Genomic DNA, 18,192 nt, shown 5'->3' with positions numbered 1-18,192 from the left:
AATATTATGTTGATAAATCACATACCGATCCGTTAAGGGCGTTATAACCAAACGGTCTGTGCAGCCCAGATACTCATTCTGATAGGTAAAGGTAACATCTGTAACAGATATCCAGGTCTTGTCCAGATCCTCCTTGAAATAGAAGCGGCATTGCTTCAGCCACTCAAAGTCGTTCGAGGATTTGATATTCATGCGGCACTAAAAGAAAAAGCGTATATATGTAAGAGAAGTGTATGCTATAGTCTTTAATGCCCTACCAGTATATCAAAGATATCACGCTGATGCACATGTATTGTGATTAATGTTTCAAAATTAGTTCGTTCACGCTTGGATAGATTGCGTGTCGTCTGATCGATAAGGGTGTTGAGCATCTCGAGGAATTTATTATTCGTCTCGGACATGACCTTCCTCTCATGCCTGGCCTGCATCAGAGCCATTTCTGCATCGCGTGTCCAAATCATTTGTATACCCAATAAACCGATTTGAGCCGGCACCTTCTCTAGGAAGGTCAACAGCGTAAAATTCGGATCGTTTATTGTCGCATATGCGGTGCGTATTATGGAATGCAGTGACTGCTGTGCTGTGACCAGCAATTGAGTTAGCCATGTCTCGACCGAACCCTCGGCACGTATGGCACGATCCAGCTGTATCATCTCACCCTCGCTGCTAATAATCGCCATCATTTTATTGTACTCAACATCATGGAATCTGAAAGTGTAGAGTATTTGATTGGTGTGTGTTTGAGTGCTGGCTTCCATTTCATTTGTACTCACTTGACGCATTTGGTATTATCGAAGATGTTTAGCAAATGATTCTGTATGGTATGCGAATCGGAGCCCTGCCCAAGTATCTCGAGCAGCGCCGGATCCGATACGAAGAAGAAACGCGGAAACATAATGCGTTTGCGTTCCAAATAACCACTCAAGGATTTCTATAGTGTGAAACAATTATAAATAATTCATGTAATCCAGATACAGATTGAATTCATTTATGTATATTTTTTTTGTTTGCATGCCATGTCGTTATTAATTTATTAAATGAGTACCTGGCAAATTTCTAGCTGCTCCTGAAGATGTGGCAGCAGCTGCTTGAGCAGGTCATCGCCCACGCAACAGGCCACAACGCCTGTTTTATTATTTTAAAATCATATTTATAGGATTTATAATTTTAGTTACAATTATGTTTAAGGGAAAATTAAATAGTAGGTTTTAGAGATACATTTAATTTCTATGAAATATATTCAAAAGTTATTCCGTTTGACTTACCTGGAGTCTCGTGAGCGCGCTGCACGAAAGAATTTGAAAAATGCGATACATAAAAATGAAATGAAAACCATTTTGTGTACCTGCATGATTTTTTGCCAGGACTTGTCGATTTTGGAGAAGCGCTTGGCCTCCTTGGGCAGCTGCTTGGCTATGTCGCCGCCCACAAAGACAGCCTCCAGATAGACCCACATGTTTTGAACAAGCAGCCAGCGTTCCAGTATCTCGTTGGAGTTGGACAGATCGTAGACCCATTGCTGGATTTGTTTGCGAAAGGGCGCGTTATAGCGATTCGATAGCAGTGAGCCAAGCACCATGAGACTATCCTCTAGCTGGCCAATGGTCTCCGCTGTGGTATCGCCACGCAGCAGCAGTTCGCCGCGATTGTTGAAGCTCATGAATTGCAGCTCGTGTACGGACCATTCGTTGGTCACCTGCTTCAGCTTGGCCTCTATATCCTTCTCCTTCATGGCGCTAATGCAAATGTCTTCGATGTCCTCTTTGTGCTTGAGTAGCGGCGCCTCCAGTATGTTCTTGAGCGAGAAACCCTCCGAGTCGAACTCGAAGATGTAGCGAGTAACGTCCATGATCCGCTGCCAATGGCGTGGCTTCATAGCTTTATTCGCCATCAACTCCAATAACGGGCACATATCATTGAAATCATCGATGGTCTTTTTCAGAGCATGAAAGGCTGGCCATTCCTTCAACCCCTTGGGCAGCTTGCGACAACGATTCTGGAACTCCATCAGCTCGTTGTTAATCTCCTCAATGTCCACCTCGTTCCAGGGTATATCATAGTAGCTGCTAACCCTATCAATAACATCATTATATAGCTTGTACAGCTTTTGCAGCAAATTGAGCTCCTTGCGTATTTGGCCCAGCTCTGGGTAATCCGTTTGTGGCAGACCGAAGAGTTCCTCGCCGCTTTGGTACGTCTGTAGGCGGCGCCACATGCCCTCAAAACGATTCTGGAACAAAATCAGTCGGTCGGAAGCCTCGCGCGGCGTCAGACCCGCCTGCATGGGTCCCGCTGTGCGATATTCCGTCACATAGGCAATCTTATCCTGCTTAAAGTTGTCTAGATTGCTGCGCAAATCGCCCTGGAACGCCGGCTGCATATCCAACAGCTTCACCTGCGCCTGCAGTGCTCCGGCCAGCAAATTCTGAAACGTTGTACGCAAATTGTCGACCAAATCGAACTGTTCCCGCTCCACCTGCACCTCATAACGGGTGAGAACATTGAATGCCTCCTGGTAGTTGGGACAATGAATTAGAAAGAATCTATGGTAGATTTGGAACGCACCTCAATCGGATCTATGCGCATCTCCATGTCCACCTCCTGTTCCCGTATCTTGCTTAATGTCTCCATTATCATACGCACATCGTCCAGGTCACGTATGGGCCGGTCCAGTTTACGATCCATTTCATTGATCACCGCATAAACATAATCCATTTCCTTCTTATACTTCTTCTTCATGGCCTGGCCAATTTTGTGGTTACAGGCTGAAAATAGAAACAGCCGAAAAGTGTTTACACCAACAAAGGATATCGAAACCCATTAATCAATGCGCGCCAAGCTGACAATGCGGGGCAGGGGGCTAATTGATTTTTGCTTTGGCATTCATGGATTCAGACATGGCAACCTATCCGATGCTGCTGTCTGTCCCTCACAAACGCACATTTATTTCCCGGTGCTTCCTTTGCACAGCTAATTCGGCCAAATATATTTTATTACTTAATTGGAAACCAATAAATTTGAATAGCTGCCTGCTTAAGACTGTTTGTCTAGCAATCGTGAGCGCGTGTGGGTGTCAAATTTGTGGCTGATAAGCCGCTAAGTGTCGTAGGTGTTGCCAATGGGAATTAGAAACGAAATTTAAGTTGGTTAGGAACACAACAAATAAATCGTTGGGCTAGCCGAAGGTAAGAAAAACTCACGGAAGCTTTATTAAAGCGCAAGACGGATGTGAATGAATATATGGCCCACACACTCATCAATATATAGATTTATACTTTCACAAACGCACAGATTGCATGCGAAAAACGTTTAAGATTCTTCATCAAATACTGCGTATAATCTACGATAAGCTTGAAGAAAATACTGCAAACAAACTGGCAATCAATTAATAAACTAATAAATAAAATAATATACACCAACTGGAGTACTCACACTTGATCTCAATGGCCAAACCATATTTGAGCCTTTCATTGTAGACCGCTACGCATTGTCCAAAGATCTCCATGTCCGGTTCAACGAGCAGATTTGCATCCAGTTCCGCCAGACAACGCAATGTGGACTCAAATTGTTGCAGTCCAAACTCCATCAGCTGCCGCGTGGTGCGATCGTTTTTCCAAAGAAAATGATACGGTTTCCAGCGTTTGATGTAGGTTTGTATCTCTGGCTTGATGTTCTTGGTGCAGCTGGAGAGCTGATTAAGTGCCTTGGCGACCTCTTTGTTATCCATAATGGCCGAGTAGAAGCTCTTGAGCATATGCGGCATCTGTGGTCGTTCCTCAGAGGCTAGGCAATAGATTTTGCGGCGTCGATTCTTTGACCCGCCAGCGGCGTCCGTGTGATTGCGTCCGACGCGCGGCTGGGCCGTCATCGAAACTTGCTGCGGTTGGTAAGACAAGATTTTTGTGAACATTGCGAAGCTATTTAACGGTGTGGTACGAACCGGCGGATCCTTGCCGCTAGTCCATTGCGCCACACCCTTCGCAATGCCCGTGATATTCTTGCCAGCCGTCACCAATATATCCTGCAGCTCGTCCAGACTCGGCTTGATGACCACATTGGGTATCTGCAGCTGCGCGTGTAACGCAAAGATCGGTTTCTTTGATGCCGTCTCATGCTCATCGGCGATGAACCGACGCCGCATTGTGTCCAGCGCTGCACGTATCACCTTAATCAGCACATCGATCACCTTGCGACTATAATAGCGACGCATTTCTACGACGGCATTGCATACCATGTCCTGAAACAAATAAAGGGATATTAAATGCGTTTCTGGTTAACCATAAAAACTCACCTGCATGCCCTTGGGCAAACTATCAGAGGTGGAGAGCAGTGTCAGCGGATTCTCAAAACAGGACCACAAAATGCTCCAGTCCTGCTGTTGGCCGCCCCCACCACCTGCACCAGCGCCAGATGTTGCACCTGCTGCCGACGTGTTTGCACCTGAAGTTCCTGCAGCTGCAGCGCCGTCCTCCACTTTGCGCCCTCCCGAGCCCGTCTGTTCGCCCTTGGGAGTGGCTATTGGCCAGGGTTTTGCATATATTTAGTTAAGTTACATATCAATTGTGCGACTTACCATCGAACAAGGTAACCACATCATCCCCGGCAATCTGCTTAAACGTCTCCGTTGCCTTGTCCACCAAATTCAAGACTTCCTCCACTGCCTCCGAGACCATTTGACTTTTTCGATTAAGTTCAATGGCAGCTTTTCTGTGGAACAAGAATATATTTTAATTATATTTAGACAGTTTGACGTTAAAACAAAAAGCCTTTATTTGCTGCTGATTGACTAACGCATTCACCTGTAAAATTGCTTAAAAATAGTCAATAGAAGAGCAAATCAAATAGTTTGGGGAAAATGCAACTGCACTTAATGACGAATGGCCTGAGAATATGCTTTCATTAAAAGTTGAGTACAAAGAAAAAACGCAATTGTGCTTCCCCAACCCACTCAGACACACACCGCACCCAGACACACTCTTTTACATGCAGATCAAGTTTTCAATCTATGCAAATGGAAAACCTCATACATAAATTAAAATTGATAAATTCAATAAATCACACAAAAGCTAACAAAGTCAACCGCAGGCAGCCAAGTTGATGGCAAAGTTCAAACGAGTTTTGTTGCCACATGCCTAACACACACACACACTCCAGCGCGAGCTGAGCTGACAGGTAGCAAATTTACCTGCACGCCTCCTCGCTGCGCTCCAAAAATTCATCAACTGTCCAGATCTCATCGTCTGCGTCAGGAAACAAATGTGCAAAGTTTTTGAGAGCATAAAATTAAATATAGACCCAAGTGTGGGGTTTAGCAATTAGATACTGGCAGCTGTGCCAGTCGAGCACCCACCTGCTGGCAGTATTTGGAGCGATACCTCCTGCATCCACATGAGCACGTTGAGTATGCGGTTCGAGTAGATGTCATGTACGCGCGCCACCAGCACCTCAAAGGTCTCAATGGCCTGCTTGCAGCGCTCATAGAATTGTGTCCAGTTCTGGTTGGTCCACTACAAAACGGAAGCTTAATTGTCAGGTGCTGAAGTCAGCGTACAGAATGTGCCACTTACATTGATGTTATGCAGACCCGGCTTCAGCATGGCCGTTAGACGAACCAGCTGTGGCAGGAACAGTGGACGCACCTCCAGCTTGACAGCCTTGACCGTTGACAGAAACATTTTGATAAGGCTCTGCGGACAGAAATGCAAATTAACAAAGGAAATTGTTGAGGTACATCTAGTGCAGACTCACGTTCAGCGAGTCCTGAATGGTAATGAAGTACTGTTGTCGACTCATCAGCGTGGCTGCCACAATGGGCAGCTCGATTTTCAGCTTGGCCAGCATCTTGGCCTCCCTTATAAGCAATGGAATTGTCGGATGCAAATTTACAAACAAGCGATCGCCCTGCAGACAGAGCAGCGGCTGGAGCAAGCAGGCATCTGCGACACTTATATCCTGATCCAACCAAATGGATACAATCTCATCCTCATATTCCTGCAGCACGTCCAGCACATTATTAAAGCGTACATCGAGATCTCTGGCCAGCGGCAGAGTGCTAAGAACCCCATGGTCCATCACCGCATCCATCAGCTCGGTGAGATGTAAACTTAAGGCGCGACACCAATGAATGCGACCTGCGATGGGCGGAAAGTTGCGCGCCAATGGCGGATCGTCACGCTGCCGGCGAAATGTCTTTAATATGCGATCGACCTCCTTTTCCACATAGCGTAAAATTCTCGTGTACTTCTCATCCATACGGGTCAGTGGAATCTTCTCGCTGACCTTCTCAAAGCGCACCAGGAAGCGTATGCATTGAGGCGTCTCCCACACAGTGTCAAAGTCCCGCTCGATCAGCGTGGCAATCGTATCCTTCAGCGAATCGGTTTTATTCATGAACCGATCAAAGTCATCATTAAATTCGGCATTGCGATGATCCAGATAATCGTATTTCTTCGATGTGATCTCCTTTTTGGCTTCCTCAAAATGATTGGAGGCATCCTCCAAGGCTTCGCCCAGCAGCAGACCCTCCAAGCGACGCTCAAACAAATGATTATAATCGTCAATTAGATTGAACATGTTTATTATCTTCGAGAGACGCTCGCAGAATGTGTCGAACTTGCCTGGAGAGAAGCGATAAATATTATTAGGTATACTATACTATTTATTTACATACCAAAAACAAAGTTCTCAGAGAAGCCAAATGGTGTCTGATGCGGCAGAAACGGCTGCTCCCGAACTGTATAATAGGTCTCATGATAGATGTGGTTCAGTTTGATGCAGTTGCTCAGCTTTGTGCGAATAAGGCTACGATCTTGAGACCAAATAGTTTCCTTGCAGCGACAAGTGATGTAGGACTTGCATGTTTCGATCATTTGGTTTGTAATCTGTTAAAAATGTAAAGCAAGCTTATAATTAAAAATGTAACGTTTTCAGCGCCAAAATAAACATGAATACCAGGGCAGCAATCAATACCAGGACTGCCAATCTGCTTACATTTACTTGCCAATGCAACCGTGTGTGTTACTTAACCATTCAAAATGTAATTTATTTTTAAAGCTCAACACCTTTATAGCAATTTTTCATTTTTTCATATTCAATGCAAATATCAATGCACTCGTTGTTGACAGTCGCACGGTTCGACACGCGCGGAACGTAACAGCCCCGGCAAGGTGCAAAAGGTCAGCGACCCAATAATATCCTGGAAGCTATCCAAGCAGCTCTATAGCAAATTCCAGGGTAAGTGAACTTTATAAACTCAACGAGCACCATATAAGCTGCTGCCCCGCAGAAAATCAATCAATTCAGTTGCCTTAATAAAATAGAGAGCTTATGGCAAAAGTGGAACCACGAGCAGAACAAGTCAAATGCATAAAAGAAAACGGAAAATACGCTCTTGAATGACGACAGCAGTGCCAATAAGTTTCTCTATTTGGAAGTTAAAGATAACCAATAGATAACTGCCTCTTATCCCAGGTAAATAGACAACATCACTTCCGACTTACCTTAACCATTAGCGCCGAGGTGCGCTCGGAAGTATTGTAGAATTGTGAGACACTGTAGATGAGACGCACCGTCTGAAGCAAAGCCAATATGGACTCCTTCATGCTGACAGGATCGTCCAGATACAATGAATGACAACATGTCTCCATGGCCTGTATAAACTTGGAATTGTCGCGCGCTTCGTTGTAGCAGAATGTTATCTTGCGATCGGTTTCCTTCCACTGACGCATTACCCTTGAACCGGCGAGAAAGAGGCAATGGAGAGTGAATTGCACTTCCTTGTCCTGCAGATGGGCGAGCAGCTGTGAGAATTGTGCGCCACGTTTCTTCCAATACTCCAGCTCGTCCTGGGGTCCGCTGTGATCGTTCTCCTTGCGCAGCTGCTCACTCTCGCCCAGTATTTTCAGTATGCCCTTTGTCCAGTTGTTGACGCGCTCCTCCAGCTGCGTGCAGAATTCCTGATTCTTGGCCATGTCCTTGACCTCCTCGACAACTATGCAGCCATCAAACATATCGCAGCCATCGGCAAACACATTATAATGATCGCAGACCTGCTCACAAACGCGCAGAGCGCTGCAAAAGGAGCGCAATCCCGGCAGCAGTTGCCCTTTTATGAGACCGCAGCTCACGTCTTCCTCATCGCCTTCGAGGCTGGGAAAGGCCAATGCCTGCATAAACACAAACTCCACAATACGCTCTATGGATGTGACCAGGCCAATATTCTTGGCGTCGATGACGCCACAGTATCTAAATAAATTAGGGAAGAGAAGGCGACCAAAATATTCAATTACCAATACCCTCAATCATGTGTGTGCGTCTCTGTGTGTGTGTGTGTGTGTGTGTGTCGTATAAATCCCCGATAATCCGCGTGCCAACAAACTAACTAAAAATTGGCTATTCTTAGATAACAGTTTTTAAGTTTAGTCGAATCAAAAAGAAATCTATGAAAGATAAACAAAGGCGCAAACTAAAACGGAAAACAAACGTGGAGCAGTCAAGAGTTTCCGACTAGCAGATACCACGTACCCAGCGGCGATTCATATTAAAGATAAACTGGTTGAAGTTATTTAACTCTTAGCGATATATATAAATTATGATACAATGATCAACTCTTTTATACAAACGGAAGGCATTAGACCAGCATAGCCGTTAAAACATTTTCAATGGGTAGAGGATAACGAAAAACTTACAAATCCTTTTGAAATCCCTCCTCGGGCAGCTGCTTTGACGTATTCACGCGAAAGATATAAATACAGACGCCGGTAAAGGCGCAGGTCCAGCCATCGGTTAGGAACAGTTTCTTATGCTTGGATGCCGGCAGGCCGCTGGGCGAGGCACCACCTAAAAGGAAAGGCAATATATATTTCGACCAGATATTGGTATATCAATTTGATGTTCAACATACCCTGTGGCGTCTTCGAGCTGCTCGATGCCATGCCTGTGCGCGAAGGTCCTGGCTTATTGGCATCCACCACTGGCGGAGGTTCCGGCTCATCCACCTCCTGATAGAACCACAGCAGCTTGTTCTTCATGTTCGGCAGAAATAGCTGATTAATCTCATCGAGCTGGTGAATACACATACAAATCAATATAATGCGACTTTGGCTAATTAAATAAAAACGCTACCATATCCCCTTCGAATATGTAGTCCATGAGCTGATGCCGCGGCAGCTGTGTGGCGTCTATCAGCAGCTGGAATGTGAACTCCAAACGGGGATCCATCTCCCCACGGCGCGCCTTGCGCTCGCATTCTTCGCGTCGACGCTGCGCTTCGTCCGGGTCCATGGCCATGTTTATTGTTTTATTTATTTTTTTTTATCAAATATCCATATAAATGGATTATATATATTAAACCGTTGGAGTTACCAAAAAATACGCGCAGTAAAAGTTTATCAGGTGCCGCAGAATGTTCATTTATTGATATTATATATGTATTAAAAATATAATTTATTAAGTTATAGGTTTTTTATTTGTTTATCATTTTAGTGTTTTCGCCATTGCAAAATTCAAAAATGGGAAAAGACCAAAAATATAAGTTAGTTTCAAAAACAAATTTCTTGTCATTGCTTGCGTTGCAAAAACTGTTGACGCGATATTAAAGTAAATCAAATACATTTATGCAAAATACAAAACTACTTACAGCAATTGCCATAACAAGAACAACAACTAGAACAACTTTTAATTGAATCTTTGCTTTTACGGTGCAGCTAGAAAAAACAACAACCAACAACGTGGGAGCACAAAAACCAAAATTTGTTCTTCAGCTCAGTAAAACACAAAACGCACTTAAGAGTTACAATTGTTTATAGTTTTTAGTGTGTGTATATAGTCTTTCGATATTTAAAACTTGAGGGTTATTTCTGCAACGAGAGTGAGGTTTCATAAGATTGCATTACAAGTGTACTAAAAAATAAAATTTTAATTTATGGATTAGTTGAATATATTTATCTTATTCATAAGCCAAATTCCGTTTTAGCTTTGTTCAACTACAGCGCATATTTATAAGTTAATTTGCAATTTATTATTTTTCTCTCTCTTTTTTTACACCATTTTAAGGATTACATAATCAGCCAACGAGTACAAGGAGCTAAAGGGTTACATTACATTTCGTACTGAAGCAATAATTATTTATAATAATCTTGCATTGAACAAGTTACAAATTTAATTGGCAACTAATTAATTAGTAAATTGTTTAGTTGTCTCTCAATTGGCACCTGCAAAATGTCGCCCTCGTCCTCCTCCTCCTCATCATCATCGCTGCCACTGCCACCATTTGCACGCATTGCAAGCACATGCTCAACCAGTTTTTTCTTTTGCACGAACATTGTGCCAGCAATATTAATGCAACACAAAAAAAAAATAACAAACGCAAAAAACGCAATTAATTTTATAAATTTACTAGTTTTGCAAATCAATTTTCGGTCACTGTGTTATTTTTCTTTCTGCTTTCTGACAAAACCAATGCACAAACTTTATTGAACAAACAAACTCGTACAGGAATCGAATTGCGCGCCAATTGCCATGGCAACAAAAGTCTCCAAAAGGTCTTCAATGCGACTGCCACGATCATGGGAAGCGCCAAAATTCAAACTGGTTTCATAAGTGCGTTGTTTTTTTGCCAGTATTATTATGGAATCAAACAATAAATTGAACTTTAAAAATCTTTTGTTTTTCAAAAATATATTTTAAAAACCTTAACGCTTTTCAACACTATCACACTGACATCGATACTTAGCCATATCGATGAATTACTTCAGCTCTGCTCAGCGCTTAGTTCATTTATATCGATAGGGTGATATTGTTGTGCCGTTTATGCCTCTGTTAAATTTAAATTCGATAAGCTTGCCAAAATTAATATTGCAATGTCTATAGGCTAAAACTGTTGCTAAACAAATTGTAATAATCAAAATAAATTGTAAAATATCAGATAAAGTCGTAAAAACCAAATTTATAAGAAATAATGGTATTTCAGCCGACTGTTACTATAACAGTGACAAGGGCAGAACAAAACGATGCGAACTAGATGAACGAAAAATCGTTCATTCAGTTGAGTGAGTCGCTCCGTCGAGCTGAAAGATTCGATACAACTCTAATCTGGACGCGTGCTGTTCCTTATACATAAAAATTGTGCAAAAAGTGCCGAAACAAATTAATAAAAAGATTAGTAACAAATTCTAAACATCCAAAAGCAGGTAAGCTATGAGCTGTGCATATGTGTACACAAATTTACGAAATTTTGAGCTTGAAAAAGTGTGATTTTGGGAAAAAAAGTCGACAGAAAAATGAGACTAGCAAAGGCAAAATCAAAATGGCGTAAGCGCCGCAAAAAAAAAAGAAGCAAAACGAAGCGGCATTGTAGAAAAACGTAATAAAATGCGTAAAAGCAATATATGTAGTTGAATGGGAATAATTAATAATTCTGGCTAATATATCTGTATATTATTAATGCTATCCCTTTCGCTTCGCCCCCGCTGACAGAATTGCCGCCCTCTGAAAGCAACCATGTCGAACGCAGACGTGCAGTATAATCAGGGATTCGCCCAGAATCAGGACAACAATGAAGACAACTATAACGATGACAATGATCAGCAGCAAGAGGATGATGAGCAATACGATAATGATCAGAACGATGCCGACGATGATTCCAATGTAAAAATCGGCAGCGTTGGCGAGAGTCCCAAATTTATACGACTACGCGGTCTGCCATGGTCGGCAACACACAAGGAGATTCTTGACTTTTTGGTCAATGTGGAAGTTCTCAATGGCTCGCAGGGCATACATCTGGTCACCAGCCGTGTGGATGGCAAGAATACCGGTGAGGCGTACGTCGAAGTTGCCAGCCAGGATGATGTCGAGGAGGCACGGAAGCTTAACAAGGCCAGCATGGGTCATCGTTATATTGAGGGTGAGGCTCTCTAGTTTTCGGTTATCCTTGCCAAGTATTAACTTTTAACTCTTCTGTGCTCCTAAGTCTTTGTTGCCACGCCCAAGGAGGCTAAGGAGGCCATGCGCAAGACGGGCGGTCATGGCCACGCCTTCGTTGTTAAGCTGCGTGGCCTGCCTTATGCTGTCACAGAGCAGCAGATCGAGGAGTTCTTTACCGGTGAGTCCATGCGCTAATCGTGTGTGTGTGTCTGTTTTTCTTTACATGTATTTAGTGGGCAAAGGAGAACTCGTAAAACGTACTGATGCGAATGCATCTATAAAGCATATGCATATACTTATATATATATATATATAAATATAAATATATACATATGTATAGAAATATATATATAGAAATCTATAGCGTTGAGCCACGAATTGAGTGTTAGTCTTGGGCTCCATTTGAGTTGTATACCCAAACGTCTGGGGTGTTTGCATCCAAGGACCAGGGGTCGTTATATGATCAAGCACCATTCAATATTCATTTCATTTCCATTTCCAATACGCACACATACACAAGCACACACACACACACGCTAAAATTGGAATTTATCTAACCAAGTAAATCGTTTTTATTTTTTAATGCATTTAGAATTGTTAATATATGATAATAGTATCAACAATATTAATTGATATATGTTGTCTTGCCCTCTAATCATTTTTTTTAACAAGTTTATTCTGTTATTGTATTTGGTATGATCTATATATTAACAATTCAACTGCACACATGATATTAAAGTTAACAAAATATTGATTTCATCGTCGTATTGATAATATAACTTGAAGGCAATCCTTTAAATTAGATCGCCCTCAAGGAACTGTTACAGTTCTCTTCGAGCGACAACAATAAGACAAGCAAACAATTCACCACTTCTCTATAAAAAAAATATATATATATATATCGTCCAATCTCTATCTCTCATTCTCTGTATCTATCGTTAACTGCATTATATATATATATATATAAATATATATATATATATCTCTATATATTTGTATAAATCTTTGTTGGTTATCGTCATGGGCAGGGTTGGAAATCAAAACGGATCGGGAGGGCATACTTTTTGTTATGGACAGAAGGGGTCGTGCAACTGGGGAAGCTTTCGTTCAGTTCGAAAGCCAGGATGACACTGAGCAAGCCTTGGGCCGAAATCGGGAAAAAATTGGGCACAGGTGGGTTTCTTACACATCATATTTACCAACTACAACAACAACAGCACAACAGCCAATAAACATTCAACATTCAAATGGTAACATGAATCAACAACAAATTAAACTTTTCAAATGTTGCAATTATCAGCAAATGAAAAACAAAAAATAAACAAAGCTAATTTATATACATTCCTATTTCAGTAAAAAAAAAAAAACAAAAAAAAACTTAATTGTGCATATATATATACACATAGTTTATATATAGAGCACAGGCTATGGGTCTGGTTGGGTGCAACAACAATAGCAAATTGATAACACCTATTAACCAGAGAAAGTCTTTTGATAAGTTCTATATACTTTAATTAATTTACATTTTTTACCCATTTAGTATATTCTTATCAAAAGTCTCAGAGCATTGACTGTCTGTGTTTATCTAACCCAAGGATATTCTTTAATAATATGGATTATTGTGTCATTAACTCACAAATAAAAAAATAAAAAACGCCGCCGGCCATAGCAAACCCCTCTCAATAAGCATGGTACTTTTCTCACCACAAGTCTGCTAATATGATTTCACCCTCTTCTCATTTTCACTGCTCCTAGGTATATTGAAATTTTCCGCAGCTCCATTGCTGAGATGAAGCGTGCCACGGGCGGCGGCGGCGGTGGACGGCCTGGACCATATGATATACGCGATCGCGGCGCCAATCGTGGCGGCAACGATTTCGGTGGACGAAATGGTAAGTTTGGCCCGAGAATGCCCTAAAATGGGTTAGACCTTAAAGCAGTTTAGATATACATCAGAATATATTGATTGACTCACTCATTAATTGATGATTAACGTACGCAGAGTTCCTTGGGATAGTTGTTTTGAGATGTTTTTCACACTTTTTGGTATATTCCACCTAAATGGGTGGAAAATGGGGATTCCATTTTTGTCTGATTGTCATCAAAATTATTTTTGCAGCTATAGCTAACCCCTACATTTTGTCAACGATTTTAGAAAATCGGTCCTAGCCGAAAACTAAGATATAATTCAAAGATGTAAAATTGCACATGTTAGATTTTTCTGATTGCGGGTGAAAATGGGGGCTTAAAGAACAACACTTGGCCTGAGAAAAGCCTACACGGCTTACCCCTGTATTAAATCATCTAGAACCTTGACTCATTTGCCTCAGTAACTGATGACTAATTAGGAGCTCGACTAATGTTCAAATTTGGAACATTCTCTTTTTGCAGACTGGGGCAACAACAGCAACTTTGGCGTGGGCGCCAATAATATGTTGGGCTTTAACAATTTGCCCAGTTTAATGAACTCGGGTAATTTTGGCAATAACTCCGGCGGCGGCGTCGGCGGCGGTGGTGGTGGCGGCGGCGGCGGCAACAATGGCAATTTTGGTCAAAACACTGGGAATTTTGGCAATTTTGGCAACGATTTTGGCGATTTTAATAATTTTGGAAACAATCGCAGCAACAACAATGGTAACAACTTTGGTAAGTAAGAATTGCAGAACCAAAAACAACAAAAAAAAAGTCATAATCTTTGGGTTTGCGTCTAATTCTATACAAAATCTTCGGGCATTCAGGGGCTTGAAGGGGCTTGGTTTGAATCTCTACTTAGTGCAAATGGCATGTTAGACAGTTCCTAATAATCCTCCTGATCTAACAAAAGCAAAACCAGCTCGTATAGTTGATTTTTTTTGTCTTCTTGTTACATGTACCCCATATTAGATAGTTAAATATTTTTAACCCATTTTAGCCGAAACTAAACCAACTAAGCCTCTTGGTTCTTTCTAATGAAAAATGTGCCTTCCATTACAGACATGCCTGGAAATTTCGGCAACAACGGCGGCGGTGGCGGCGGAGGCTTTGGTAATTTTGGCAACAACGCTGTTGGCGGAGGCGGTAATGGCTTCAATAATGGCGGCAGTGTTGGCGGCTTCAACAACGGTGGAAATGGCGGTGGTTTCAATAACAGCAGCAACTCTGGCGGTGGCTTCAATGGCGGCGGTGGCGGCGGCGTAGGTTTTGGTAACTTTGGCAACAATTCCGGCGGCGGTGGAGGAGGCTTTAACAATGGTGGCGGCTTCAACAATGGCGGCGGCGGTGGCTTTAACAATGGCGGCGGCGGCTTCAATAATGGTGGCGGCGGTGGCTTCAACAATGGCGGTGGCGGCTTTAACAACGGAGGCAATTTTGGATCGGTTGGAGGCAATTTCGGTCCCATTGGGGGTGGTCGCAACAATGATGTAGAGTATTACACCATTCACATGCGCGGCCTTCCCTACAATTCGTTTGAAAATGATGTGTTCAAGGTAAGCATCAAATGCAGAGCAGCCGAAGCGATTCTTCTAGTTAACCTGCTTTCTTCATCTTGCAGTTCTTTGATCCCATACGCCCAGCTAACGTGCGCATCAATTACAATAAGAAGGGCCTGCACAGCGGCACCGCAGACGCCTATTTTGACACGTACGACGATTCGCAACTGGCTATGAAGCGGCACCGCGAGCAAATGGGCTCCCGCTACATTGAGCTCTTCTATGATGGCAAAACACGCGGCGGCGTTAATGTCGGCGGCGGCGGCGCCGGTGGTGGTCCGGGCAACCTTGGCGGCGGCGGCGGCGGTGGCGGTGTCGGTGGTGGTGGTGGTAGTGGTGGTAGTGGCTTCTCACGTCGCATTTAAACGCTTACCTTTACATTAATTCCTTACTTTTACATATGCTAATGTAAACGCAAGTATTTTATAAGATTGCGGACCACCACCGCAACCGTCGAACGCACCTTATAAGCAAACACGAAGGACATATTATGTCGCTAGGACATAGAATTACAACGTTTCGATTGCATATGAAACAAATACACATCTTTTATATAATTTAAGCAAAAATGTATCTATACTAACCAGATGGTTAACACTTAGTTTTGGTCGCAAATGTAAAGAGATGTTGGCCTCCCTTCCACAAGAATGAAATGATAACAGGACAAAAGGAATAAGATTTGGACAAAAAGAAATGTCAATTTTTTGTAATTACTGAATCAATCCTGACATGACAACAAGAAATTATAAACATCTAAAAGCAATAAAATGTATAAACCAATACATCGATTCGTACTCCCAAATAAAAATATTGTTTTATACTGCATATTATGGGGATCGACTCTTTCTTAAAAGATAATCAAGATGATTACCTCTGGAATCAATTTTTATATAAACAGTGGAAGATCATACGAATCGAATTGTAATCAACAAAATGCGGATCGGGTTATGCATTATTTTTAGTCTCGTTCTGTTTCTTATTGAATTAATATATGTTCAAGCATTTTCCCAGAATTGGGAATCGGCGTCAAGCCGAATGGGTTCTAAGTTTCCTCAGTCCACGATCGACTTGAAGCAGCAAGTATTTCCCAGACTATACCAATTACAGGGCTATACTATAGAAGTCTAGATCAGCAATAGATCGTGCAATACTCTAGACTTGGTCAACAAATGCCGCGGCACTTTGCATTATTGTTTTTGTTGCTGTGGCGAACGCGCGCGCTCATTCCACGAGTCGAAAATTTTACCCACACGCCAACAATTGGCGGGGAAAGGGGCAACAGATTGTAATTACGTTAAACGTCGCTTTTGAATTAGTCGAGCGCAAGTAAAACAATTGTTAATACAGCAGAAAAAAAAGTGTGCATGGAATATTTGAGGCAAATATGGAATATTTTTTATAACACTATTTGGCTTACAAAAATGTGTGAACTCCGATGGGTTGTTTTTATTATTTGTTTTTTTTTCTACTCTCCGCCTGAAATGGGCCGTAGAAAATGTGCTAAATTAATGCTTGTTAACAGAGCTGCAAAATATAGCGGCTTCTACGTCTAATGAATGGAAAAAGTGAGGTGAAAAATATGAGAAGTGTTTGATATGTACACTCAGCGAAAAAGAAACAATGAATTTATAGTCGAATCAAGTTCAAGGACAAGGCCAGAACCTATTAACCTAATGAAATTTGTGTTTTAAGTCAAATTTCGAATCCTAAAATTTCACAAGATATGTTATTTCCTAAGATTTAGATATTATAGTATATCGTATGATTAATCTTTTGATCCAACTTAGCTCTAGAATAGTTATGGTTTAAATATTCTAAATGTATGTATAATATATTAAACGAAAAACTGTACAAATTCTACATCGGATATATTCGAATTTGGAACAGCCTTTTTCTCTGAGTGTATGTAGGTATTATGACACACAAATTAGCAATTCCTGAAATAACTTCAGGCTGTAAGCTTTGGGTGGTCTGACAAACTGCTTGAATAATAATTTACTATAAATATTCAATAAAAATGTGGTCATAATTATATACTTTATAACGTTTATCTTCCAAGTCATTTATAACTTGTGCATTCGCTAATTTACGATTACGAAAACTCAATTGGGTTCTGTTCTATGTACATCTTATAGACTATGCACTTTAGTTCTTACCCTCACATTTCACTTTCTTTCATCTGCTATCGACATCTCTCCCCATCTCTCGCTCTATCTCGCTCTCTCTCTCCCTCTGGTACGTCAGCTAGATAGGTTTTACTCAAGCGACAATGACAATAATAATTTTCGCTAATTATGTCAATAAAATATGTACGAGAGCAAGAAACCCAAAATAGATAATGCCATCACATTCCAGAACGTAGACTCGTTCCATGGCGTCTATATAAATTCTGATCACACTTCAAGATGTGATTGTTAGCCAATTCTTTGCGATTGCGCACGCAGTTATTAAAGACTTGTGCTTGGGGTCTACCAATAAAATCGGGCATTTTTATTGTGGGTATAATAAATTCACATGCCCAAGGACTTGGACGGGGGCGAGTATCTTTACATAAGTGCAAAATTATAACGCTCTAATCAGTTGTATCTATTTGCCAAGTTATTTATGCGCTTCACGATGCGAAAGAAAAAAAAAATGCTAAAAACCAACAGACGAGAAATAATTGTCAGATTTTTTTCCATTTTCCCCATCTGATTGTTGCGACGTGTGTGCAAAGTTGATTTATGAAAGTACTCGTAATTTATAAATCAAAGCGTTTTCGTGTTTAAGTTTGCAATTTTCTTTAAGTATGTGGAAGCAC

General features: G+C 41.6%; 2 protein-coding genes and 1 long non-coding RNA gene across 11 annotated transcripts in view; 2 read left to right on the top strand and 1 right to left on the bottom strand.

Moving 5' to 3' along the window:
- The window catches only part of Dhc1 (Dynein heavy chain 1), a 30,587-nt gene extending 19,915 nt beyond the window's left edge, over window positions 1-10,672 (bottom strand). For both annotated transcript variants that reach the window (XM_064697808.1, XM_064697815.1), the window contains exons 1-21: window positions 10,212-10,672; window positions 9,124-9,261; window positions 8,903-9,062; window positions 8,688-8,838; window positions 7,500-8,244; window positions 6,671-6,881; window positions 5,749-6,617; window positions 5,568-5,687; window positions 5,351-5,507; window positions 5,186-5,240; window positions 4,574-4,707; window positions 4,292-4,515; window positions 3,941-4,237; window positions 3,433-3,877; window positions 2,566-2,765; window positions 1,346-2,512; window positions 1,266-1,284; window positions 1,046-1,125; window positions 774-931; window positions 258-708; window positions 26-198 (exon numbers count right to left, since the gene is read on the bottom strand). In XM_064697808.1, coding sequence (XP_064553878.1) covers window positions 26-198; window positions 258-708; window positions 774-931; window positions 1,046-1,125; window positions 1,266-1,284; window positions 1,346-2,512; window positions 2,566-2,765; window positions 3,433-3,877; window positions 3,941-4,237; window positions 4,292-4,515; window positions 4,574-4,707; window positions 5,186-5,240; window positions 5,351-5,507; window positions 5,568-5,687; window positions 5,749-6,617; window positions 6,671-6,881; window positions 7,500-8,244; window positions 8,688-8,838; window positions 8,903-9,062; window positions 9,124-9,261; window positions 10,212-10,322 — 6,065 coding nt within the window. In that variant the 5' untranslated portion in view covers window positions 10,323-10,672. The remainder of the gene's footprint in view (window positions 1-25; window positions 199-257; window positions 709-773; window positions 932-1,045; window positions 1,126-1,265; window positions 1,285-1,345; window positions 2,513-2,565; window positions 2,766-3,432; window positions 3,878-3,940; window positions 4,238-4,291; window positions 4,516-4,573; window positions 4,708-5,185; window positions 5,241-5,350; window positions 5,508-5,567; window positions 5,688-5,748; window positions 6,618-6,670; window positions 6,882-7,499; window positions 8,245-8,687; window positions 8,839-8,902; window positions 9,063-9,123; window positions 9,262-10,211) is intronic.
- On the top strand, window positions 7,035-9,451 carry LOC135439205 (uncharacterized). 4 transcript variants are annotated; one of them, XR_010438003.1, is made up of 4 exons: window positions 7,035-7,233; window positions 7,286-7,470; window positions 7,532-9,065; window positions 9,146-9,451. It is a non-coding gene; the product is annotated as an uncharacterized LOC135439205 (long non-coding RNA). The 4 variants fall into 4 exon arrangements; XR_010438002.1 differs by having other exon boundaries at window positions 7,320-9,065; XR_010438004.1 differs by lacking the exon at window positions 7,286-7,470 and having other exon boundaries at window positions 7,036-7,233; window positions 7,471-9,065.
- Window positions 10,673-11,029: 357 nt separating the features above from the next.
- On the top strand, window positions 11,030-16,217 carry glo (glorund). 5 transcript variants are annotated; one of them, XM_064697827.1, is made up of 8 exons: window positions 11,030-11,189; window positions 11,476-11,902; window positions 11,969-12,100; window positions 12,951-13,095; window positions 13,678-13,814; window positions 14,314-14,568; window positions 14,896-15,389; window positions 15,455-16,217. In XM_064697827.1, the coding sequence occupies exons 2-8, from the start codon at window positions 11,500-11,502 to the stop codon at window positions 15,755-15,757; spliced, it is 1,869 nt and encodes a 622-aa protein (XP_064553897.1). In that variant the 5' UTR covers window positions 11,030-11,189; window positions 11,476-11,499; the 3' UTR covers window positions 15,758-16,217. The 5 variants fall into 5 exon arrangements, with proteins under 5 accessions (XP_064553897.1, XP_064553912.1, XP_064553929.1 ...); XM_064697834.1 differs by having other exon boundaries at window positions 11,045-11,185; XM_064697842.1 differs by lacking the exon at window positions 14,314-14,568.
- Window positions 16,218-18,192: the final 1,975 nt, after the last annotated feature.

This window comes from Drosophila montana, unplaced genomic scaffold (assembly GCF_035044405.1).
Source record: "Drosophila montana isolate Dmon_TW-CO22-7 unplaced genomic scaffold, ASM3504440v1 contig_1505_1, whole genome shotgun sequence".
NCBI classification, from domain to species: domain Eukaryota; kingdom Metazoa; phylum Arthropoda; class Insecta; order Diptera; family Drosophilidae; genus Drosophila; species Drosophila montana.
The sequence above is the reverse complement of the archived record's forward strand: the minus strand, read 5'-3'. Positions and strand labels throughout refer to the sequence as shown.